Source organism: Schistocerca gregaria, chromosome X (assembly GCF_023897955.1).
Source record: "Schistocerca gregaria isolate iqSchGreg1 chromosome X, iqSchGreg1.2, whole genome shotgun sequence".
Lineage (NCBI taxonomy): Eukaryota > Metazoa > Arthropoda > Insecta > Orthoptera > Acrididae > Schistocerca > Schistocerca gregaria.
In genome coordinates this window covers 686,331,366-686,358,001 of record NC_064931.1, presented here as the reverse complement: position 1 = coordinate 686,358,001, position 26,636 = coordinate 686,331,366, and the positions used below count along the sequence as shown (strand labels likewise).

General features: G+C 42.5%; 1 protein-coding gene across 1 annotated transcript in view; it reads left to right on the top strand.

Moving 5' to 3' along the window:
- The window catches only part of LOC126299514 (collagen alpha-1(XI) chain-like), a 497,414-nt gene that overhangs the window by 199,913 nt on the left and 270,865 nt on the right, over positions 1-26,636 (top strand). The window contains exon 2 of the mRNA XM_049991477.1: positions 19,823-20,023. Coding sequence (XP_049847434.1) covers positions 19,823-20,023 — 201 coding nt within the window. The remainder of the gene's footprint in view (positions 1-19,822; positions 20,024-26,636) is intronic.

The following is a 26,636-nucleotide window of genomic DNA, read 5'->3' as shown; positions in this document are numbered from 1 at the left end:
TTAAATTTCCTAGAAAATATTTGCTGATTTTTTTCTCTAGAACTAATAGTTAGCGCGTAGCGAGCGAGACCATATGAAAATCTCGCCGTAGTTTATAAAGGCCAGCTATAACACTGCACATTGCATAAAACGATAGCGATATAGGTAGGTGAATCGCTGTGTATAAGGCCCATACCTCCGCTACACCAGTAAAGGGGTTATTTCGAGCTCAAAACACATTTACTAAAACAATCCTTTAAATTCAACATGAACAGGAAACTAAACCTACAGATATGTACGTAATTGACATAATTTGTTGAAATAGTTTAGGAGTAATAATGATACTAGTATTTTAGACTTTCAAATAGTTTTATTGTGCAGCTTTTCAGTCGTGGTTCCTATCACTACGTACATGGTATCAATTCCAACTTGAATCTTCCGTTCTGTGTTTATCGTACGTCGTATTGTTCATAATTTATTTCCGAAACACATGACTTCCTGTCTTTACGTGCGTGGAATACTAGCGAAAATACGTATATCCAAACACCGTATTGCGAATATAAACTAACACTATTGTAGGCTGATGCGTTTGCGTATACAGGACTATTCAGATGCCCATAACATGGGTTTTACGCAGCCCTCAACGTTTTCAAACACAACGCACGATATTTTCATATTCTCTCGCTTGCTACGCACGAACTGTTAGTCCTACAGAAAACATGAACAGAAAAATTTAATGTAGTTAAATTTTATACTGGGATACGTTGTCGCTGAAGGCCACGGTTTCTAGTTATTCAAGAAAAACGCGATTGAAGGTCACATTTGTATGTTTTTCTGAATAATCCGAAAACTACAGCCTACCGCGAAAACGTATACCAGTACAAAACTAATCTACATTAAATTTCCTACAAAAAGATACTGTAAATTTTTTTATGTAGGACTATCAGTTTGCATTAGTGAAGGAGAGAATATGCAAATTGCATGAACTCGTAGGTAGAGATGGCTGAATCACTCAGTGTAGGAACCTTGTAGTTAAAGCTGATTACAATTCATTGGTGAGTATTGCGTCTAGCTACTGAACTAAGATAATTATACGATGCTGCATAGTGTTAGTAAATAGTGCTCGCTCACCTGGGTGCAAAGGAGTCTCTCAGAATATTGCAGATTATTTTTAGCCCTTTTAATTTTCACAAATTTAGTGAATTTAGTGTGTTTATGTTAACTATAACTAATTATGTGTGGTACGGTATTGGTAGACGCCTATTTAACCTGTTTCATCTCAATATTCTGTGTCTCAAATGGTTTCACTTGACTCTACTCTTGCGTCCACAATATTAATAACAGTTTTTAAATACATTTCCCCCTTTTGATTGTATATTTGTATTTATTTATTTCACATAATCATAGCTTCGGGTTTATAGCTATTCTCAAGTGCAATCTGAAATCTCAAAAAAGGTCCGACTTCTCCAAATGACATGTCATCGTCGAAACAAAATTTATCTGGTCTTATAGACCAGATGCATTCACGTGATGAATGTAGGTCAGAGAAATGTATTGGCTATCTAATGTGCATTACGGTTTGTTAATTTTTATTTGCGATGCACAATTTCAGGCATATTATTTTCCCTAATATGTACGCATGTCTTTTATTACAACGGCTGGTTTATTCGACGATGACGAATCGTTTAGGCAGGCCAGATATTTTCTGAGATTTAAAATTGCACTTACGAATGGCTATGAAGTAATAATTATTTTGTGAAGTAAATGAAGGTATACAGCCAAGTAGGGGAATTTTTTTTTTCAAAAAGTTCTACATGTGTTTGGTCCCCCACGACGGAATAATCATTAATAACAGTATTTCCGAATATTTGAATTTCCGCCATTTCAGCTGTTTCATCAGCGACAGCTATTGGTGATTTACGTCAAAATATCGTTCAGGTCTCACCCACTGACCACTGGGAGTCGAGTGTGCTTCCTGCGTTCGTAGCAGGTAGCTTAGAGGGCCTCACATGCTATGCTCTTTGGCAGAGTCTCGCTGAGATCCGTCAATGTCGCACGTTTATCTCGCCTCAGCCGTCTGCCGGCACGCCACGCCTCACTCTCTGGCTTAACATGGCCGTCTTACGGTACTGCTTGAGCGCTCGTCACGTTACAGTCCCGATGACTTTCATCACCAGTTTTCCTTCCGCCGGTCCACTCTGTCAACTGACTTTGTGAGCGCAAACGGAGGTCCTCCTCAAACATGAAGTTGCCAAATAAGTTTGATAAAAGACAGCCTGGTAAATGTGTGGCATTTCAAAAGTATTTATTTGCCAGAGCGTTATTTGGGCATACAGCCCATCATAAGTGGCACGTACTGTACTTGTCTACATCAACCGATGTGTCTTGGGCCTGGAGGTAATTCGATGTTCCAACTGATCCCAAAGATGTTCCATTGGGTTCAGATAGGGATGCTGCGCACTCCAGTCCATGTCAGAAATGTTATTGTCCACATTTCATTTCCTCATAGATGCTGTGTTATCATACCTTAGCTGTGACCACATAAATGTGTGGCTTATGAGGAGCTGCTCGCTCGCTGTACTCTATTCATTTTGAGTGTCTCTGCGAAGTCCTTGTACTAGCTGGACTACTGGTAGCACTCTGTAACTCACGAGTGATTTCTTTCGCTGATTTCATGCTATTTTTTATAACCAAGCTTCGCAATGTGGGCAACGGCCTCGCCGCAGTGGATAGACCGGTTCCCGTCATTTTGCCGAAGTTAAGCGCTGTCGGGCGTGGCCGGCACTTGGATGGGTGACCATCCGGGCCGCCATGCGCTGTTGCCATTTTCCGCCGTGCACTAAGCGTCGTGATGCCAACTTAGGAGCTACTCGACCGAATAGCAGAGGCTCCGGCCCAAGAAAATCATCATCACGACCGGGAGAGCGGTGTGCTGACTACACGGCCCCTCCTATCCCCATCCTCATCTGAGGATGGCACGACGGTCGGATGGTCCCGATGGGCCATTTATGGCCTGAAGACGGAGTTCTTGTTTAAGCGTCGCAATGCTCGACGCTGGCTGTCCATCTGCACATGATTTCTGCGTAGTCTTAGTTTCTCTGGGGTTGTCCTTTCTCGTTTTCACTTCACAAACATATCACCATTAGTCGACCTAGGCAGTTTTAGGAGTGTTGCAATATTCCTGATGAATTTGTTAACCTGGTGACATCCAGTAACCAGTCTACGTTCGAATTCACTGAGCGACCCATTCTGCTGTTACTGTTTCTCTACTAACAACACAACGCTCCACTGCTTCTATTATGCTTCTCTTGATATCTATTTCCACATTGCATAGGGGTGTCTTGATACTTTTGACCAGCAACATCTACATTTATACTCCGCAAGCCACCCAACGGTGTGTGGCGGAGGGCAGTTTACGTGCCACTGTCATTACCTCCCTTTCCTATTCCAGTCGCGTATGGTTCGCGGGAAGAACTACTGCCGAAAAGCCTCCGTGCGCGCTCGAATCTCTCTAATTTTACGTTCGTGATCTCCTTGGGAGGTATAAGTAGGGGGAAGTAATATATTCGATACATCATCCAGAAACGCACACTCTCGAAACCTGGACAGCAAGCTACACCGCGAAGCAGAGCGCCTCTCTTGCAGAGTCTGCCACTTGAGTTTGCTAAACATCTCCGTAACGCTATCACGGTTACCCAATAACCCTGTGACGAAACGCGCCGCTCTTCTTTGGATCTTCTCTATCTCCTCTGTCAACCCCACCTGGTACGGATCCCACACTGATGAGCAATACTCAAGTATAGGTCGAACGAGTGCTTTGTAAGCCACCTCCTTTGTTGATGGACTACATTTTCTAAAGTTCTCCCAATGAATCTCAAACTGGCACCCGCCTTACGAATAATTAATTTTATAGTGTATAAGTCAGAAACCCTATCTGCCTGGTACTCACAGGGTAACAACTTTCCAAGTACCAAACAACTGGTTCATGCTGAACTGCGCGGTGAGATAATATGACGGCGTGCTGAAAATTAATGTCTCCGAATTATTTCTGTAAAAACTCTTAAAGCTTTTTAAATGAAACTAAGTTTATTAAGAACCTACATATTTATTTTTCAAGTCTACATATTTGCAGCCCTTTATCATAAGAGGGCTCAAAACTGTAGCGTATAACATGATGGTTTGTAACGTAACTGCCTGAGTGCGTGAGGAACAGGGTGCAACAATAGGGTTTCGAATTCGACGAGTTCGTCCACACATGGAGCCCCACCTCAGCATGACAATGGCAGACCACACACGAGCGTTGCGACATTTGCAACATCCCCCCTCCCTCTCCCACACACACACACCCTCTTGTTCACAGTCACCGATCATCTTTCATACAGGCTCGACTACGACCCGCTCGCTTTCATCTGTTTACAGAACTTAAAGAACGCCTTCCTCCTGGGTCTTCACTTTGTGATGGAGCGGTTCAAGTACAGCTGAGGCTGTGGCTCTGTCAACAAAGTCAAACATTCTGCAGTGACGGTATGAACAAACTGTTCTCACGTTGGGAGAAATGTGTTCGTCGCCAGGGTGACAATATTAAGAAATAAATGTGTGTAGACAGGAAAGATAAAGATGTAGGAAGTTAATAACGTTTGATTCATTTAAAAATCTTTCTGATTTTCTACATAGAAAATTCGGAAGCATCACTTTTCAGCACGCTCTCGTGAACGTTACTGATATTGTCATTCAAAATACACTCCTGGAAATTGAAATAAGAACACCGTGAATTCATTGTCCCAGGAAGGGGAAACTTTATTGACACATTCCTGGGGTCAATACATCACATGATCACACTGACAGAACCACAGGCACATAGACACAGGCAACAGAGCATGCACAATGTCGGCACTAGTACAGTGTATATCCACCTTTCGCAGCAATGCAGGCTGCTATTCTCCCATGGAGACGATCGTAGAGATGCTGGATGTAGTCCTGTGGAACGGCTTGCCATGCCATTTCCACCTGGCGCCTCAGTTGGACCAGCGTTCGTGCTGGACGTGCAGACCGCGTGAGACGACGCTTCATCCAGTCCCAAACATGCTCAATGGGGGACAGATCCGGAGATCTTGCTGGCCAGGGTAGTTGACTTACACCTTCTAGAGCACGTTGGGTGGCAAGGGATACATGCGAACGTGCATTGTCCTGTTGGAACAGCAAGTTCCCTTGCCGGTCTAGGAATGGTAGAACGATGGGTTCGATGACGGTTTGGATGTACCGTGCACTATTCAGTGTCCCCTCGACGATCACCAGAGGTGTACGGCCAGTGTAGGAGATCGCTCCCCACACCATGATGCCGGGTGTTGGCCCTGTGTGCCTCGGTCGTATGCAGTCCTGATTGTGGCGCTCACCTGCACGGCGCCAAGCACGCATACGACCATCATTGGCACCAAGGCAGAAGCGACTCTCATCGCTGAAGACGACACGTCTCCATTCGTCCCTCCATTCACGCCTGTCGCGACACCACTGGAGGCGGGCTGCACGATGTTGGGGCGTGAGCGGAAGACGGCCTAACGGTGTGCGGGACCGTAGCCCAGCTTCATGGAGACGGTTGCGAATGGTCCTCGCCGATACCCCAGGAGCAACAGTGTCCCTAATTTGCTGGGAAGTGGCGGTGCGGTCCCCTACGGCACTGCGTAGGATTCTACGGTCTTGGGGTGCATCCGTGCGTCGCTGCGGTCCGGTCCCAGGTCGACGGGCACGTGCAACTTCCGCCGACCACTGGCGACAACATCGATGTACTGTGGAGACCTCACGCCCCACGTGTTGAGCAATTCGGCGGTACGTCCACCCGGCCTCCCGCATGCCCACTATACGCCCTCGCTCAAAGTCCGTCAACTGCACATACGGTTCACGTCCACGCTGTCGCGGCATGCTACCAGTGTTAAAGACTGCGATGGAGCTCCGTATGCCACGGCAAACTGGCTGACACTGACGGCGGCGGTGCACAAATGCTGCGCAGCCAGCGCCATTCGACGGCCAACACCGCGGTTCCTGGTGTGTCCGCTGTGTCGTGCGTGTGATCATTTCTTGTACAGCCCTCTCGCAGTGTCCGGAGCAAGTATGGTGGGTCTGACACCCCGGTGTCAATGTGTTCTTTTTTCCATTTCCAGGAGTGTACATAGTAAGACAATATTATGAACAACAGCATTAATAGGCATTCCGTAACAGGCATATTTAATTCACTTCCAGCCTGAATTATGAAGCCTATAAAAATATCGCAGTGGAACGTAAAATCAGCTAACTGTAACAAAGAAAATTTGCAAAGAGAAATATTCGTAAATCAGCCTCGTGGGAAAGGTCGCGTTACTGTATTTGTAGAAAAATTCAATGCCGTTTAAGAAATATCCATTTAACGCAAGAAACAACGAAATCTAATTAGTCGTCACGCAAATTTAATCAGCTCTTAAAACTTTTGCAGTTGTCTCAGTGTGTAAACCTACCCAATACATTATCGTGTAAGGTGACTGGAGACACCTAATAAACCAGCTTCGGCCTCCCTTTGTATTAGATAGAGACCTGAATTGCCATCATGGAGCATAAGGAATAGAATTGTATCAAAGAAAAAAAATCAGTGACAGTCAAGGATGGATTTGCTGCTGTGGTATCTTCACCTTTCAGTAGTTCTGCAATAAATTTAACCTTTTCGCACCCAATTTACTGAACTTTGTAATTGTCTCGATACAGATTCAGTAAATTGATACACTAATGTAAACGTTGATAGTAAAAAAATTGTATTACGCTACTAGTAAGCCAGCTGGGACAAATGAAAGGAAACAGTTCGAAGGAAACTCGAAATTATGGGGCATGACTTACAGGAAAAAAAGCATACCAAGCTTTAATAAACGATATGGAAGTCACAGCAGATCTCAGCATTCAAAGAAAAGAATCAGTTTACTTTTATGAAGAAAAATCCTCCTCCTTGGTAAAATCCAGGATGGTGTATGGAAATTGAAAACCTATCTCCGTAATTCTGTCTTGATTAACTTCTTGAAAGAGAAAAGTAAATGCGCCCGTTAGTAAATTCCTGAGAAAAGCAAAAAGAAAGATTGAATTAAATTTTATTCTTCGCTCAGTAAATCAACCAGTACGACAAGCATTTGATATAAAACAATGCTCTTAGAAGCAGCCGACTGCTACTTATTCTTCGAACTACAACTGCGTGGACGGAGGAATTTATCGATACGCTCGCTCCTTCCACAGTGCCATTCCCAAATCATATAACTCCTGGTGGAGATTAAAATCATCATATCGTGCTTCGTCCATTATGTTAACAAGAACTAAATAATTCTATTAAATCATGGAATGACAGGTATCCTGCTATTCACTTTTTTCGTCGTTCTATGCGTGAGGAACTCCGCAAGGAAGCGAAAGATCTGCTCTTGTTCCTTTATAATCAGTACTAGATGAAACTGGAGCTAATGGAATAATGGAAGACGCAAGCTATAACTACAGTTTTGAAAAGTGGGAAAGATCGAAATATCGCTTCTATTGACCGATTGAGTTGTCGTCTTGTGTAGAAAAAACACGAATTATGGCATGAAAATAGTAATTTGTTGCCTAGGACGCAATATGGACTGAGAAAAGCAAAGGGGCTATGAATATGCATTCACTTGCTATGTATAAAACCTCACATCCTTTCAAACGAAAAAAAGACGTCGTCGCTGATTTCATTGACGTTATGGGAGCTTATGAACACGCTCATATAGATATTCTCTTGGACAAGCTAACGGAATTCGGAATTCCTTCGAATATGATGCACCAATACCTTGTTCGCTCCAAGATCAATCTCTGTCAGATACGAAGGAAACATGTTCGCACCTTTTCTTGTTTCCCAAGATTTGCCCCAGAGTGCAAAGTAATATCCTTTCTTTCAGTAGTGCTAGTTCTGCAAGGTTCGCAGGAGAGCTTCTGTAAAGTTTGGAAAGTAGGAGACGAGGTACTGGCAGAAGTAAAGCTGTGTGTACCGGGCGTGAGTTGTGCTTCGGTAGCTCAGTTGGTAGAGCACTTGCCCGCGAAAGGCAAAGGTCCGAAGTTCGAGTCTCGGCCCGGCACACAATTTTGACCTGCTAGGAAGTTTCATATTAGCGCACACTCCGTTGCAAAGTGAAAATCTCATTCTGGAATTTCATTCCTATCAGCAGCTTCAATCCACTTTCACACTCAGGATAAAACATGATTTTAAATATAATCATTTGTGAACTATGATTGTAACGCCGAATGAATCGTTCTCTGTTCTGCAAATTAGTTAAGCTAACCAATCGGATAGAAGAACCACTTTGCTATTGGCCATTTCAGGGTAGCGAAATTTAAAACAAAGCAAATACGTTTAAGTAATACTGTCAGATGCATTGTCGATACTTAGCTATTGTTTAGTCTTGCTTCTTTATATAACAATGGACTCTGTCATTCTTATTTCGAAATGTAAACAGATTTTAAAAATTTTCAGAAATTACATTTTGATACGCTTTATTTCTTTTAAACTAACTAAACTTTAATGTGGTAGTGGTGATTTTACATCGCTAAGTGGAATGAAGCTGACTGTTCGTATTTTACTATTTTTACGATACGGCAAAGGAAGCCAGAACCGCCCTCAATCGAAAACAAGTGCATTTCTTGTTCGTTCTCGCCAGGTCCATTGCCCTCGATTGACCGACAGATATACATAGCGACAATCACCTCCACTTGTGGATCAGACCATTAATCGGATATCGGTAGGCACGTCCGCCGCATCCGATTGCTGGTAAAAGACTCCTGCTACTGCCTTACGACCGACTTACTTGCACTTCTCTTTTGGTTATCGCTAACAGTATTTGCGTGCACACCCTGAGTATGTTTTAAGCCGGTTTTCTTTTGAACTTTTATTACTTATCATTAAGATACAGTAAATACAAATTTTCAATTGCTGCGTGATTATTCTATCTTAAGAGTACTATAATTTAGGAGAGTGTTACACCAGATGCGTTTCGCTTTTATGGCGATGTACATCAGCGGTAGTTCTATAACTAAAGCGTACACAATACGATTCTTATCAATTAAGAAGAGGTTTCTTTTATGAACGTGATGTAGAATTTACTTACGACGTTTATAACGAATTACTTTTCTAAGTCACCAGGTTTTCCCCTCCTTGCTATCAGAGATTTTAATCGAAAAAATACATAGTTTTACTTTCAGACTCCGCGCGGGATTAGCCGAGCGGTCTCAGGCGCTGCAGTCATGGTCTGTGTGGCTGGTCCCGGTGGAGATTCGAGCCCTCCCTTGGGCATGCGTTTGTGTGTTTGTCCTTAGGATAATTTAGATTAAGTAGTGTGTAAGCTTAGGGACTGATAACCTTAGCAGTTAAGTCCCATAAGATTTCCCACACATTTGATTTGAACTTTCAGTCGTGGTGATTTCTTAGCTCCTGGGTAGCCGTTTTTTCTTTTGCAACATTCGCGTTCGTTCTGCTGCACTTAATTTCATTCAAGTTGTCTTCATAGAAATTTTACTGTGGTGTCACCCGTCTTTCATTGATCACTCTGCTTTTGTGTGTAACGCTCTTAAATTGCAATAAATTTAAGATAAAAACATATCCAAGGCAGAGTTGTTAACTTCACCAAATGGATCCTTCCTTCCATACAGAAACATTGAAAAATTCGGCTGCTACTACATTTATTATGGAGGTAGTTTGTCAGGGCTTTCGGAAACAAAGGAAGCTTTGTGCTTAACGTCCCGTCGACAACGACGTCGCTAAAGAAGGAGCACAAGCCCGACTAATGGAAAAAAATCGGCCCTGTCCTTTCACAGAAACTACCCCAACATCTGGTTTAAGTAATTCGGGGGAAATCGCGGAAAAACGAAATCTGATTAGCCGGACGGGGATTTAGAACGTCGTCCTTCGGTATGCGAGGCCTACCAGAAGAAAGGCCGCGGAGCGTACGTCACAGCACGCCACACTGCAGGTCTTACGAATGCCGGCAGCCGTTTTTGGGGGCAGTGAGTAACTATTTCAGACAAATTTAATAACTCTTAGCTGCGTTTTTAAATACATGCAAGCTATCGATAGCACACAACAAAGTTAAGAACTTTAGTGCGTACCTTTTCACTGACATGTTGATTTTCCATGGGCTCTGCACCGAACGAGGTGGCGCAGTGGTTAGCACTCTGGACTCACATTCGGGAGGACGATGGTTCAAACACGCGTCTGGTGATCCTGATTTAGGTTCTCCGTGATTTCCCTAAATCGCTCCAGACAACTGCTGGGATGGTTCCTTTGAAAGGGCACGGCTGACTTCCCCATCCTTCCCTAATCCGATTCTACCGATAACATCGCTGTTTGATTCCCCCCCCCCCCCCCCCCCCAAATTAACCAACCACGGGTCCTGCAAGACACGACCGTTCGCGAAGTATGACGGACAAGGCGACAAGTGTGACGTCACAAGTTTGTTACGCCCGCGTAGGGGGAGGGGGGTTCATTTTTCATGGGCCCCTTCGGAATGTCAGTTCTATGTGCTGCCCTATGCGCCACATCGCTCGGTACAACTTCCGATAAGCGCTATGTGTAACTAAAATTTGGCTGGAATCAACTGGTCATCCAAAGAAACAATTTTTATTGTAAATTGCATTTAAATTAATAAACACTCACGTAAAGAGCGTTGAGGAGCCGAGTAGCGAAGCCTTACGAAAACTGAAAATTATTGAAAAACTGTATTTATTAATCACCACACGTATTAATTCTGTCGTTTTACAGTATGTACCTACTACCCATTAGGCGCTTAACTGAGAGAGAATAGTTTGTATGCGATGTGTACATACTATTTTGCTGTCAGGCCTGTCAGGCAGTAAACGTTCAATTTCATACGAATACTTTCTGTATTGACATTTTAATGGATTTTTCATTGGCTAGTAGCACGAGATAAGAAGACATCGCTAACTGAACGTAAAAGCTTTTAGAATCCAGTCATCTCGCATTTTGAGTCGCGAGACGAATAACTGCGAATAACGAGCCATCTTTTATTTTTTTCTGGTTCCTTAGTTGCTTCTATATTATTAATACTTCTTGGAGACGTGGTTGGTCTATGCAACTAAATAAAAGGCTTTTTATTTTATAATATTCACTGTTCTTTTATTTTTGTCAGCGAAGGATCCTCAGCAGACGGTACTTCGTGTTACATTTAATAAATGTGTTTTGAGATATACCTTAAATGTGTTTCCAGATATGTATTAATATCTGGAAACACATTATACTACGTATATTCAACAAATATGTATTACATACTATTTTTTTATTTACTTGCATACAAGGACCACATCCAGGAAGACAATAATAATAAAAGGAAATAGTTTTGAGGTTTCATGACAGTTCTCGGTACACTTGCTATTTCTCCGTATTCAGTACATGTCTGGGCGTTCTTCAAACCGATGCTGAATACATACATCCATCAGTGTGGTGGGTTGGGATGAGAAGCAGTTCAAAAATGGCTCGAGCACTATGGGACTCAACTGCTGTGGTCATCAGTCCCCTAGAACTTAGAACTACTTAAACCTAACTAACCTAAGGACATCACACACATCCATGCCCGAGGCAGGATTCGAACCTGCGACCGTAGCAGTCGCACGAATCCGGACTGCGCGCTTAGAACCGCGAGACCACCGCGGCCGGCGATGAGAATCAGTTTGCAAATATATTTTTTATATTTTCTTTACCAGGAGGGGGGGGGGGGGGGTGGGAAACTCCACTCCCCTGCCCCTAAATGGGTACGCCTTCTATTCATTTGTCGAACGAATAGAAAATTAAAGGAGTTAATTACATAAACCGAAATGTTTAAGTATTTGACACCGCTACTTAGCTTCAGAGTAGGTGGCAAGTTCTTGTACTACCACATAGCTAACTGGCCAAACATGAGGATTATATCCCTATAATATCCTTCACAGCTACACAATCCTGACCCAATCTATCCTCTCCTATGCCAATACTGCATCTATATCTGCCCCACCAAAGTTCTGTCATTCCCTCCAAATCCTTGTACCTAAAACACTCCTCATTTTCTGCAATCGCTTACTCCCCCCTCCCCACTATATGGATCTTTCCCCATCTCGTTAAATACCCTAAATACCCATCTCTCCCAAAAAAAAGTTCAAATGTGTGTGAAATCTTAGGGGACTTAACTGCTAAAGTCATCAGTCCCTAAGCTTACACACTACTTAAACTAAATTATCCTAAGGACAAACACACACACCCTTAACACCTGTCAAAATCTACACTATCCGCAATCTCGACTCCAGCAACCATTCTATCTCCGCCCTAATTTCACCTCGTGTTACGCTGCGGCACCTATACCTACACATTCCACCAAACCTACACACGCTCCATAACGACTCCCAACGAAACGCCAACGGACTCCCTCTCCCAGTTAATGAAATTCGCCCCGATTTTTATCCATCCTATCAACTATAGATTTTTCCCACCTTTCTCACCCCGCATCAGGGCTCCTCTTTCCTTTACCATCTCCCTCTATCCTATTCCCTGCCTACACCTCAGTCTCCTGCTCTCTTTCTGTCTTCCGACCATCCACCCCATCCTCATCTCCATAGATACAACTCAACATATTCCTATGCTTATACCTACATCCCACATCCTGCAACTCACAACACCTAACGTCTCCTTCAGGGCCTTGATAACCTCGCCTTTGAGGGCCCCTAACAAACACACACACACACACACACACACACACACAGACACACACACACACACACACACACACACACACACACACACACACACACACACACACCACTTCCCTTCGCTATATATTTTCGCTAGTGCAGGTCCACCAATTTTTAATGTAAGTGTAGTGCTTCTTTTTATTATTTATTATTATTATTCACATTTGGAAACTGCTGGACCACGCGATGTACAACAATGGGTATTAACAGGGTTTTGTTTTGGCTTTTCTTGGTGCTCATATTAGTTCCTTTGCCCCATAACGGGCTTGTCTCCTTCGGTCAAAAATTTTTTATGTCTTCTACATCAAGCTATGTTGTTCCTGTTTCCTTCGGGTCTTCTTTTACTGCGCCAGTCCATTTTATTGTGTCAAGTTTATCTTTACTCCGAGTTCGTAGATTTCCACAACTTGCCTAGCTAATCTTATTGGTTCCCTTCCTTCAGCATGCTCATAGAATTTTAGCGTACCTTTTTCTTATATCTGAGTACGTGATGGTCGTTTGGGACATCACTCAACTTCCTTAGGCTCATGTGCATAAGTTGAATTGTGTGCAAGGGATCAATTTCTTTCATATAAATGGCCCTCTACGCAAAAAGTGCTCATACTAACTGTTTGGGAAATAGTGACCATCAATCATCTTTTCCCGCCTTCCTGTTAATATTTCAATATTTTCTCTTCCCAAATTTCATATTTCCCTAAAATATTTACTCATTACTGTCTACTCGTTCATCTGCAACATGACATAAGAACACACAAAAATAATAGCATTAGCAAAATACTCGATTCCACATATTTTCACAAAAACCCCTTGTAATAACTCATTTCACATAACTTACAACATATTTTATCCTTGATGTACCTTAGTGTGTTCCTCCTTACTTAATATGTTTCATTTCTGCAGTATACTTTCGATCGTTTGTCAATTCATCAATATTGCACTGCTTCATTAATAGATCTCCGTTTTTCGTGCGTAATACTATGTATCCCAGACTTATCTTTTTTTATGTATTGTCCACTTGGTTTCCCTCATCTCGCAGATACTTTTCCTGCCAGAAAACATGGTTAGATACAAATCCACATGATATTGATTTCCCACTGGGATCATTTAGCTTCAGTTTCGATTCATCATATAAGATCCATAACTCGCTTCATCATATAAGATCCATAACTCGCTTTTATTATCGTCATAGTCTCAGTGCTCCTTCGGTGTTGGCAGCCACGAATTCCCTCTTCATCATGCATATCACGTGGCACAAAATAACTGCAACAATTTACATCAACGAAAAATCATCATTATACCTATGCTTCACCTTGGCATCGGGTACTCGCCACCAGTGGTTTACTCAACTATTCTATTTCATATGTCGTCCACACTGTCTCCACGAATTAAACCTACATTATCGGAGTTCTCCTCACACAAAAACCACTAACATGTGACCCCGAGTAAAATTAACACGGGTACACTATTCTGTATCCTTTATACAAAGCTTAAGCGTATATGATAACAGATCAAGAGGCAAGTTGGTACGTCTCTGAGCATTTGACTACTCTGGTTTCTCCTTGAATTTAGAAGTACTTTCTCTTCGACTGCAAACATTACTTTTTTTTAATTGACTAACAAACAACTTCTAATTTGTCTGAATCTCTCATCGTTTTTACCTCTTCTCTCTTTAAATTTTACGTTTTGGTGTCCACACTAGTCTTTTGTTCATGTTATTATCTCCACTGCAATCTTTCTTACTTTGTTATACATTCTAATCCAAACAGCTTCACCATCTACACAACGAAAAATATTGCATTTATGCAACAATTCAAATACATTACCCCATGGGCCACCTTGTTCATCATTCTCTCTTTCTTCATGGCGGAGGCCTCTCCTCTTCTTCATACTTATAAACGGTTGAGTCGCCACTTTCCGCCTCGGTCTCAGATTCACTGTCCTTGTCCTTTACTGGGCGTGCCAGCAACGCATCCATAAATCTGACTTCCGCTCGAGAGCACAGTGCACCCCACCTATATCGTCTCTTTACTGTCAGAATTACACGTGGATATTTCTTTCCAACCTTCTTTATCATTTTCTCTACGCTTTTGCAGGATTACTCCCCCATTCTCTGATTGTAACCGCGGCTCTAGAGTGCCTTGCCACGGTTCGTGCGGCTACCCCAGTCGGAGGTTCGAGTTCTCCCTTGGGCATGGATGTGTGTGTTGCCCATAGCGTAAGTTAGTTAAAGTTAGATTAAGTAGAGTGTAAGCCTAAGGACCGATGACCTCAACAGATTTTTTCCCACAGCACTTACCACAGATTTCCATTTCGTAACCGCGTCGCGCGGCTAAAAATCCACTGAAATCAAATATATGGGACACTGGACCACAATTCATAACCATATTATAGCTCGCATACTCCATTTCCTCGGTGTCTGATTCACCCGACTGACATCTTCCCACTCTTCACAGTCATCTTCATATTCGCTTTTGTCCTTTTTCCCTTTCCTCACTGTCGCCCTCACAATTTTCTGTTGCCGCAACATTTTTTTCAGCAGTGTCCAACAGATCGTCTGCCTTTTTCGTCCATCATCATAACTCACATAATCCATGACTGTACCTTTCTCTGCTTTTGTCTCTTCATTGATGGTTCGAGGCTCCTGTTCGTGACCAAACATGCCTGCCTCGTTCTCTTCATTCATTATGCTCTTCCCCTAACTGTGTCCTTCACAGATTGTCAAAATCAATGAGAAATACTCATGGCAAGCCTGTGTATTCTATGGGCAAGTCTGGAACGCTCTCCGCTAGTGAGCTTCACAAGGTGTCATTTTCGTTGTTATTTAGCTGTGAATTTGGCTCAAATGGTTCAAATGGCTTTGAGCACTAGGCGACTTAACTTCTGAGATCATCAGTCGCCTAGAACTTAGAACTAATTAAACCTAACTAACCTAAGGACATCACACACATCCATGCCCGAGGCAGGATTCGAACCTGCGACTGTAGCGCCTAGAACCGCACGGCCACTCCGGCCGGCACTGTGAATTTGGGTTGTGGATCTCCACAGTTCCCACTCGATAGGAATGACCTCCATTATTTCTCCTACTGTCGTGCCGACGCTCGTCTCGACTGTTGCGTGGTAGCCAACGCTCACGTTTCACATGGCTTTTCCATCATCCACCGTCAAGCCTTGGAGTGTGCCTGTCTCTCCAATTTTGATTATCGAGTTCACGCCGTTCCAAGGGGGGGGGGGGGGAGGTGGGGGGGGGGGCGGACGGACCGTTCTGCACAAATCACATGGGCTCCTGCAATTCCATATCCCTATAGTATCCTAATTCCTGTAAAGCTCCCTCAAATGCTTATACTTCCTTCATATTTCTTGCTGCAACTGTGGTTCTACACTGAATTTGGCATGGCAACTTTGCGCTACAAATCCGTACCAGTTCCTGGTCGATCATACTGTACGTCCGAATACTGTTTCCGACGGACCATTGCCTTAAAGTACTGTACTGTGTGTACAGTATGTCCAAAGAAGTACTGTACTATGCCTACAGTGCGTCCAAATATTGTTACCGATATACCATTTCCTTAAAGTACCGGGTGATCAAAAAGTAAGTATAAATTTGAAAACTGAATAAATCACGGAATAATGTAGATAGAGAGGTACAAATTGACACACATGCTTGGAATGACATGGGGTTTTATTAGAACCAAACAAATACAAAAGTTCAAAAAATGTCCGACAGATGGCGCATCATCTATCAGAGTAGTAATAATTAGCATAAAAAAGTAAGACAAAGCAAGGATAATCTTCTTTACAGGAAATGCTCAATATGTCCACCATCATTCCTCAGAAATAGCTGTAGTCAAGGAATAATGTTGTGAACAGCACTGTAAAGCATGTCCGGAGTTATGGTGAGGCATTTGCGTCGAATGTTGTCCTTCAGCATCCCTAGAGATGTGGGTCGATCACGATACACTTGCGATTTCAGGTAACCCCAAAGCCAATAATCGCACGGACTGAGGTCTAGGAATCTGGGAGGCCAAGCATGACGAAAGTGACGGCTGAGCACACGATCATCACCAAACGACGCGCGCAAGAGATCTTTCACGTGTCCAGCAACTTTTTATTGTTCTAATAAAACCCCATGTCATTCTAAGCATGTGTGTCAATTTTTACCTCTCTATCTACATTATTCTGTGGTTTATTAAGTTTCCAAATTTATACCGATTTTTTGATCACCCGGTACTATACTGGGTTCTAGTACCTTGGAAACAAGGTAAGACAAAGCAAAGATAATGTTCTTTACAGGAAATGCTCAATATGTCCACCATCATTCCTTAAAAATAGCTGTAGTCAAGGACGAGTTACGTCACCTTGAATACTTACAATATGCGCTAGCGCAGGAGAGCCAAAGTCGGTTTTATGTTAGGTTTTTAATAACGTCATTTTTACGAGAATGCTACTGTGATACATTTTATACAGGTCTTGAGCAGAATAAGTTGATTACCAAATAAAAATTATAGAGTGCAGTTTAGAAAAGACATAGAGGAAGATGGAGTAAAATAGCCACTATAAGGGAAAACGAGATTTTACCAAACCATGGTAACTAAAAATTACTTCCCGCTTACTGATTTTGAATGTAGATATAATAACGCATCACACACATCACATATCTTCAAGTGGAAAAGGAAATAATGTATAGAAACTAAATGTATTTTTCTGAAGACATACATAGTGCCCACTTTTTCCTGTCTAAGGGGTTAATGTTGAAAGTATCATCGCAAAGACTCCAGTGTCTGTTCTGAATTCCGCATTTATTTTCGGGGCATCGTGATCTCCAAGTTTCTGAAATAATACCAAGCGGCTTGCAGCAGTCCCGTTTTCTATCGGATTTTGCTTACACCAAATAGAACGGAAAAGTTTTAAATAATATGAATTAATTAACTCAAAGTCGTCACAAAGGGATAAAGTGACGGATGATATCTTTGTATATAAAGGGGTTAGAAGTCACGCGATCTGTAGTATTATGTATGATATATGGAAAGTATCTAACTGTTGAAACTTCCTGGCAGGTTAAAACGGTGTGCCGGACCGAGACTCGAACTCGAGACCTTTGCCTTTCGCGGGAATGTGCTCTACCAGCTGAGGTACCCAAGAACGACTGACGCTGCGTCGTCACAGCTTTACTTCTGCCAGTATCTCGTCTCCTACCTTCGAAACTTTACAGAAGCTCTCCTGAGAACCTTGCAGAACTAGCACTCCTGAAAGAAAGGATATTGCGGAGACATGGCTTAGCCACTGCCTGGGTGATGTTTCCAGAATAAGATTTTCACTCTGCAGCGGAGTGTGCGCTGATATGAAACTTCCTCGCAGATTAAAACTGTGTGCCGGACCGAGACTTGAACTCGGGACCTTTGGTAGAGCACTTGCCCGCTAAAGGCAAAGGTCCTGAGTTCGAGTCTCGGTCCGGCACACAGTTTTAACCTTCCAGGAAGTTTCAACAGAGCGCACAAGCCGCTGCAGAGTGAAAATCTCATTCTGGTATCTGTTATTGGGGTAAAATCCTTGCCCACTTTTTCCGACGAGTAATATACCTATTTTTCCCCCATCGGGCACGTTGTCGGTATTAGCGGTTCACAGGTGAACCTATGAAACCGAAAGAAACAAAAAGGAATTAAATTTCTAGTCCAAAAGACGCTGTTCCAAAGTATTACTCTACGTATAAGTGAAGTAACAAGAATAATATAAATGAATTACCTTACCTCAGACGACAAAAAATCAGAAACGTTTTTACAATGAAATATCGGAACGAGCTGCCTCTGTAAACTGACTGACAACAATAATAGTGTACACTAGAACTATTCCGACCGCACAGCTGCACTGTTCAGAGCAAAAAATAGGCAAGGGTCGCTTTTGCTGTCGTGAGTACTTCACTCGACCTTCCCGTACTGCTGTTCGTATCTTCGTAACGAGCGAAGTTGCAAGAAAGGTAATCGTGCTGGTTAATATCCTGTTGGTAGGCAAACAACATTTGTTTGATATACTGTTAGTCACGTTTTTATTACATCTACATCTACATTTATACACCGCAAACCACGCAAAGGTGTGTGGAGGGCTCTTTACGTGCCACTGTCATTACCTCCCTTTCCGGTTCCAGTCGCGTATGGTTCGCGGGAAGGACGACTGGGCGATACCTCATCCAGAAACGCACCCTCTCGAAACCTGGACAGCAAGCTACACCGCGATGCAGAGCGCCTCTCTTGCAGAGTTTGCTTAACATCTCCGTAACGCTATCATGCTTACCAAATAACCCTGTGACGAAACACGCCGCACTTCTTCAGATCTTATCTATCTCCTCTGTCAACTCGACCTGGTACGGATCCCACACTGATGAGCAATACTCAAGTATAGGTCGAACGAGGGTTTTGTAAGCCACCTCCGTTGTTGATGGACTACATTTTCTAAGGACTCTCCCAATGAGTCTCAACCTGGCACCCGCCTTACCAACAATTAATTTTATATGATCATTGCACTTCAAATCGTTCCGTACGCACACTCCCAGATATTTTACAGAAGTAACTGTTACCAGTGTTTGCATATCATACAACAAAAGATCCTTCTTTCTATGTATTCGTAACACATTACATTTGTCTATGTTAAGGATCAGTTGCCACTCCCTGCACCAAGTGCCTATCCGCTGCAGATCTTCCTGCATTTCGCTGCAATTTTCTAATGGTGCAACTTCTCTGTATACTACTGTATCATCCGCGAAAAGCCTCATGGAACTTCTCTTTCATGTCTGTGTGTCTGTTAGGCACAAATTTTGCGATTTATTTTAAACTAAATTCTAGCGGACGGGCACGGCTGAGCAAAGTGAGGGAGGAAGAGAAGATGTTCTCTCTTGCCTGTCTAAAACATATTATATTAAAAATTCATTTTTATTTAAACAATTATTTTGTTTTCCTTCTGGACAAAATGTTATTGGGAGGCAAGATAAGCCGTATACTGTATACTGTGAGGTACATATGCATCACACAATGTGCTTTAGTGAAATTATTGTACATAGTTATAGACGTGACGAATGTTACAGGGAAAAGCGTGTTTTGTGTTGCAGGCGATGGCGTGGTGGACGTGCTGGAGGCGGCGCTGTTGAGCGCTCTGCCACGGGGCGTCAACCGCACGGAGGGCAGGTGCCCGGGCGCGGCAGCCTACCACATAAGCAAGCACGCGCTCAGCAGCGTCCACACCGCAGAGCTCTTCCCGGAGGGCTTCCCCAAGGACTTCTCCATCCTCATGACCACACGCCTGCAGCCCGGTGAGTCTCACTCTCCTAAATGTTCGCTATTTTTCCTAATAACACGCCTATTTGGCGCAGTGCAACGACCGACTAAACACACGTACACACACGTCACGGTTATATGCCCCTGCGTCCACAGAGGACAACTGTTACTAATCTAGCACGACAAATGTTTCACTTTAGGAACCCTGTGGACCGCGCGCTAAAGACATCCCTGCACTAGGCGTATATTCCACCTTCTTGCCCAGCCGTCTTTCCTGTTTCACTAGCACTGCTTAATTTGATCGTTTTTTCCCATTCGTATGATAAGAGTGTCTGAAGATGTTTTCTTATTTATCGAAGAAATCTAAAATAAATTTCTCAAAACAGTGTTTTTTCTGAATAGCTACACGTATGATTCTCATTTTTTTCATTACTATTTCTCCGAAGTCCATCTCGGCTCATATCGAAAACACGGAGGATAATTCAGCGTATTACGCATATATCGACACGGATCTGCACATATAACGCACTTTTTAAGGCGCTGTATTCACATGCCGGAAGTGCAAGGCTTAAAATCCCGTCCAACTCTCCTAACTTAGGTTTTCTGCAGATTTGATAAATCGCTTAAGTTGAAAACAGAAAAGGTTACTTTGGAAATATTGTTCGTATGTCCTGCACCATACACCTCCGACCACTAATGATCACGTCGTTGAAGGTACGTTAAATCAAGACAGAGCACATAGTCATACTTGAATCGAATCTACTACCCACCCCCTCTTTTTCCCATATAAATCATAATTATACAGTTTGTGGTACGTCGTGGATGTGATATCGAAAATGGCTAAAGGAAAGAAAATCTCAAACGGATCGAGGCGGCTATCAATCATAAAGAGAGACTTTCAAGAAGACGATAACAGAACAAGATTATATTGAAATGTCCTCCAGGAGATGTGAGAATAATCAGTGAAAATATGGTAAGTGGAATAACAATAAACAAGAACACGAAGAAGACAACACATTTCATCAGTAACATAGAAACAGGAGAACAATTAGTTATAGAGACAATTGTACAAGCATTCCAAATCTGGAAACGTTCACATCGTACAAGGTATGAGTTAGAAACAGACATGGTCAATGACGAATATAAAGTCATGCTAGAAATTATGCCTGATGAGATATACAAAGCCATTCTCGTTATGAGGAAAGGAAAATGCAGCTTGAAATGACGGCATTTGAACCGACATGATTAAAGCCGGAGAAAAAGTAATTTTGTAGCGTAAAAGAATTTCTATTACTGTGAGGTGTAAAAGGTGGGGGGTAGGACTTGCTTACGTCCAGAATGTAGCAATATGCTCAAATCGATCTGCGAAGAAAATCTAAAATGACTCGTTTCACATCATTAAGATCTGTTGTGCAAAATGATCGATGTAACTTGAAACAACAAAACTAACTACACTACGAACTTGTAAAACTGTCTGAGGAAGAAGATTGTTCGATGTCACGAGAAAGGAGACATATAAAAGTGTAGGCATTTTACCCTCCTGTCAGTAAAGCTGAAGACATTAGCTACAGTTGTCGCCAACCACATAGTGAAAACACATTAGATGGTAATCGGGAATAGGATCAAGCTGGCATTAGAAGTGTATATTCAATGGACCATAGGCAAGCCATCAACTAAATAATGGGACAGATAACTGAATATGAATGACCACTTTGTCTGGGATTCATAGCTTTTTGTTCTAGTGCAAATAAAATTGGACAAACAAACGAAAAAGTTGATACAGCAAGTTTGAAAGTAAGCTTGAATATTGATTAAAATTAATCAGTATGTAACCAATATATCGAAAATAAAATAGTATAAATGAAGAAAGAAGTCCCAGAATCAGTTAATGAGTTCTTGTATTTAGGGCAGTTGAAGACGACGACCGTATGAGAAGCACAAGAAACAAACTGGAGAGTAAAAATGGCCAGAAATTTTCAGAATCAAGCTCCCAGTGTATCTGAGAAAGAAGGTTTACAAAGTCTGTAGAAGGTCTGTAGCTATCAGTGGTTGTCTAACGTCTGAAGATGATGACTTAAACGGATAAAATATTGAATTTTGTAAAAAAAAAGATCCAAAATATGTTCATTCGTATACGCACTGTTATAATACGAAAGGGTTTTGTGAAATTCAAAAGATAAATGTAGAAAAAATATAATTACTTCAACTGAATGTGAATTGTGAAGGAAGAGTGCGTGAATCATATTGCAGAACAACTTGAGACAGGAGTGCGAAATGTAGTGAAGGAAACACAGACACAAAACGTGACTCTCGGTGGGAAAGCACATGGAAGTTTGAAAGAAAAAACAATCGTAAAATTGACTAATTATTATACGCACATCAAAAAAAGTTTTGCACCACCCCCGGTTCCCAGAACTCCTGAAGATAGACATTGACTGTGGATGTTGTATCACAGACACAGTCCCTTTGACTGTTCAGAGATGCCACTAAACCCGCCCAAAGATGCAAATAACTATGCATGAGCAGCACCTATTACACTGAGGGAGACCGACAGCCGATCAGTTCCAGTCATTCTACCAGGAAGGAGCTACACGGCTCGTGTTGTCTGTAGTTCAGCCGTTATTAGACGGTCAATACCGCAGCTCGATCGCGTCCGCATTGCTACTTTGTGCCTGGAAGGGTTCTCAACAAGGGAACTGTCCATGTGTCTTGGAGTGAACCAAAGCGACGTTGTTCGGACATGGCGGAGATACAGGGAGACAGGAACTGTCAATGACATACCTCGCTCAGGCCACCCAAGGGCTACTACTGCAGTGGATGACCGCTACCGACGGACTATGGCTCGGAGGAACCCTGACAGCAGTGCCACGATGTTGAATAATGCTTTCGTGCAGCCTCAGGACGTCGTGTTACGGCTCAAACTGTGCGCAATAGGTTGAATTATGCGCAACTTCACTCCCGATGCCCATGGCGAGACCCACCTTTGCAGCCACGACACCATGCAGCGCGGTACAGATGGGCCCAACAACATGCTGAATGGACCGCTCAGGATTGGCACCACGTTCTTTTCACCGATGAGTGTCGCATATGCCTTGAACCACACAATCGTCGGAGACTTGTTTGGAGACAACCTGGTCGGGCGCCGGCCGCGGTGGTCTCGCGGTTCTAGGCGCGCAGTCTGGAACCGTGCGACTGCTACGGTCGCAGGTTCGAATCCTGCCTCGGGCATGGATGTGTGTGATGTCCTTAGGTTAGTTAGGTTTAAGTAGTTCTAAGTTCTAGGGGACTGATGACCACAGCAGTTCATTCCGATAGTGCACAGAGCCATTTGAACCAACCTGGTCAGGCTGGACGCCTTAGACACACTGTCCAGCAAGCGCAGCAAAGTGGAGGTTCCCTGACGTTTTGGGGTGGCATTATGTGGGGCCGACGTATGCCGCTGGTGGCCATGGCAGGTGCCATAAAGTCTGTACGATACGTGAATGCCATCCTCTGACCCAAAGTGCAACCATATCGGCAGCATATTGGCGAGGCATTCGTCTTCATGGACGACAATTTGCGCCACCATCGTGCGCATCTTGTGAATGACTTCCTTCAGGGTAACGACATCGCTCGACTAGAGTGACCAGCCTGTTCTAAATGCATGAACCATACCGAACATGCATGGGATAGATTGAAAAGGGCTGTTTATGGACGACGTGACCCACCAACCACTCTGAGGGATCTACGCCGAATCGCCGTTGAGGAGTGGGACAATCTGGACTAACAGTGCCTTGATGAACTAGTGGATAGTTTGCCACGACGAATACAGGCGTGCACCAATGCAAGAGGACGTGCTACTTTGTATTCGATGTACCAGTGTGTACAGCAATCTGGACCACCACCTCTGAAGGTCTCGGTGTATGGTGGTACAACATGCAATGTGTGGTTTTCTTGAGCAATAAAAAGGGTGGAAATGATGTTTATGTTGATCTCTGTTCCTATTTTCTCTACAGGTTCCGGAGCTCTCGGAACAGAGGTGATGTTTTTTTTTTTTTATGTGTGTAGAAGAGTCATTGGTGAAAATGCTCCAGAGACTACGGCAATGAAGAGTACAATCTATGCAACATTGTACCAGTGCATAAGCACTGATGAGAAACCGCACCACATGAAGTAGAAGTATCCAAAAGGAGCGAATTCTTGGTGTTTCTTTAATCGTGCCCTTGCCAAATGATAACAAACAGAAACACATAAAACTGCTGTCCATAGTCCTCTGAGACCATATGTTGTTGTTACAATAATAAATGTTTATCAGAGGCTGGCATCTGATACAATTCTCTCCAAATGCGCTGCTGGAAAGACTGAAAATGCAAAACGTGTCTACATAGCATAATCTGAAAAAAGTGTCCATGAATGTATTTATATTCAAAAGAAGAGTAGAACTAGTTGTGACATAAGCCGTTTCACAGTTCAATCAATTAGTCCAGATTGTGCCACTCCTCAACGGCGATTCGGCGTAGATCCATCAGAGTGGTTGGTGGGTCACGTCGTACATAAACAGCCCTTTACAATCTATCCCAGGCATGTTCGATATGGTTCATGTCTGGAGAACAGGCTGGTCACTCTAGTCGAGCGATGTCGTTACCCTGAAGGAAGTCATTCACAAGATGTGCACGATGGTGGCGCAAATTGTCGTCCATGAAGACGAATGCCTCGCCAATATGCTGCCGATATGTCAATATCTTTATTATTTCAATAAAAATATTCAGAACTTTGAAAATTAATTTTAATTTCGCTGTAAAATTTTTCAAGCTCATTCAAGTAAATTTACTGTATAAAAGAAGATTTACAAAAAACCCTTCGAAATAAAATAAAATAATAATTTCTCGAAAACGGTTGGATAGATTGAGTTGCAACTTTGTAGCTTTATTTATCAATATGCACAAATTATATGTTGAAAATTTCGGACCAATTGAATAATTAGGGAAAAGTTTCATTTTTTACTAGACTACACCGTTAAGTTGTGTTTTGTGCTGCAGTTGACTCTTGCTACGCCAACTCTTAGTAGTATTACAGTACCAACAACTACAACTACTGATATAATTCAAACTCGCACAACACCTACAACGACAACTCTGGCAGCTGTTGCTATTGCTACTAATATTACTATTACTGTTGGCTATTATTGTGAGCTAAATATTCTACGATGACTCCAAGTTGTCATCCTAAGCACAAGCGCCTGCTACAATAATGACGCTGGAATGTAAGGGGAAGTGTCGTCGTTGTGTAATAGTAGAAGGAGAAGGGATGGCTAAGACAGATTTTTTTTTTGTTGTGGTACATGCAGCTTGCTAAAAATGTATGTCAATGAAGACGAGCAGGAAAAAAAATTGTGTAACGTTGGATTAAGTATTAGCGGTGTGCTGTTTGAAGCAGTGACGTCGATCTAATATCTAAGCGTATCGTTGCAAAACGGTATGAAATTGCACGAGCACATATGGTCAGTAGTAGGTACGGCAAATGGTCGACTTGTGTTCCTTGGGAGAATTCTTCGAAAATGTGACTGATATATAAAGGCGACCACTAATAGAGCAATTGTGCAGCCCATTCTCGAGTACTGCTCGAGTGTTTGTAGTTGATCTATAAAGCAGACCACAAACAGATCAATTGTGCAACCCATTCTTGAGTACTGCTCGAATGTTTGGGATCCCCATCAGATCTGATTACAGGAAGTAAACGAAGCAGTTCAGATGCGTGCTGCTAGATTTCTTACCGAAATGTTCAATCAGCACGCGAGTATTTACCGAAATGCTTTGTGAACTCAAATGGGAATCCCTGGAGAACGACGTTCTTTTCGAGGAAAACTATTGTCAAAGTTTAGAGAACCGGCATTTGCGACTAACTACAAAAAGATTTTACTACCACCAACATTTCGCCTAAGGAGGGCGAGGACAAGGTAAAAGAAATTACGGCTAGTACAGTGGCACACAGACAGTCCACGAGTTGCAAAATATTCCCAATACCGTTATACAGCCATCCAGGAAATATTTATTTTGTTATAGACCTAGTCATTGATTACAAAAAAAATTATTAATCAGATAATTAATTTAGGTCATTGTGACCATTTTCAGCTTGATGTACAATGGCTCCAAATTACATAAAATATAGAATTCGAAATCGTTATTAGTAAGCATGACAGCACTCCCGTACCTGAGTTAATCCGTTACACTAATTTATTATCTAAAGTAATGGATTCAATCAGGGACGGAAATGATTTCATTTTTGCTAATAATGATTTCTGATTCCATATTACAGTATCAAGAATCATTAGCAAGCATGATAGCATTTCCGTAGCTGCATAAGGCTTTCAGAAACAAACGCAGAGTATTCTGTTGTGTATGGTGTAAGATTATACAGATTATGTAATGTAACGGCTTCACACAGGTACGAAAATGCTGTTATTTTGTATAATAATGATTTCTGATTGTATATTCTATTTTATTTGGAGGTAATGTACATCAAGCTACCTTTGTATGTTATTTTTTTCAGTCTGAAGATGGTCACAGGTGGTCGAATTGAACTACCTGAATAACAAACATTTTTGTGATCCATGAGTGGCTTTATAACAAAGTACATAGACAAACATTTTCCCCTCGCTAAATTTTCGAG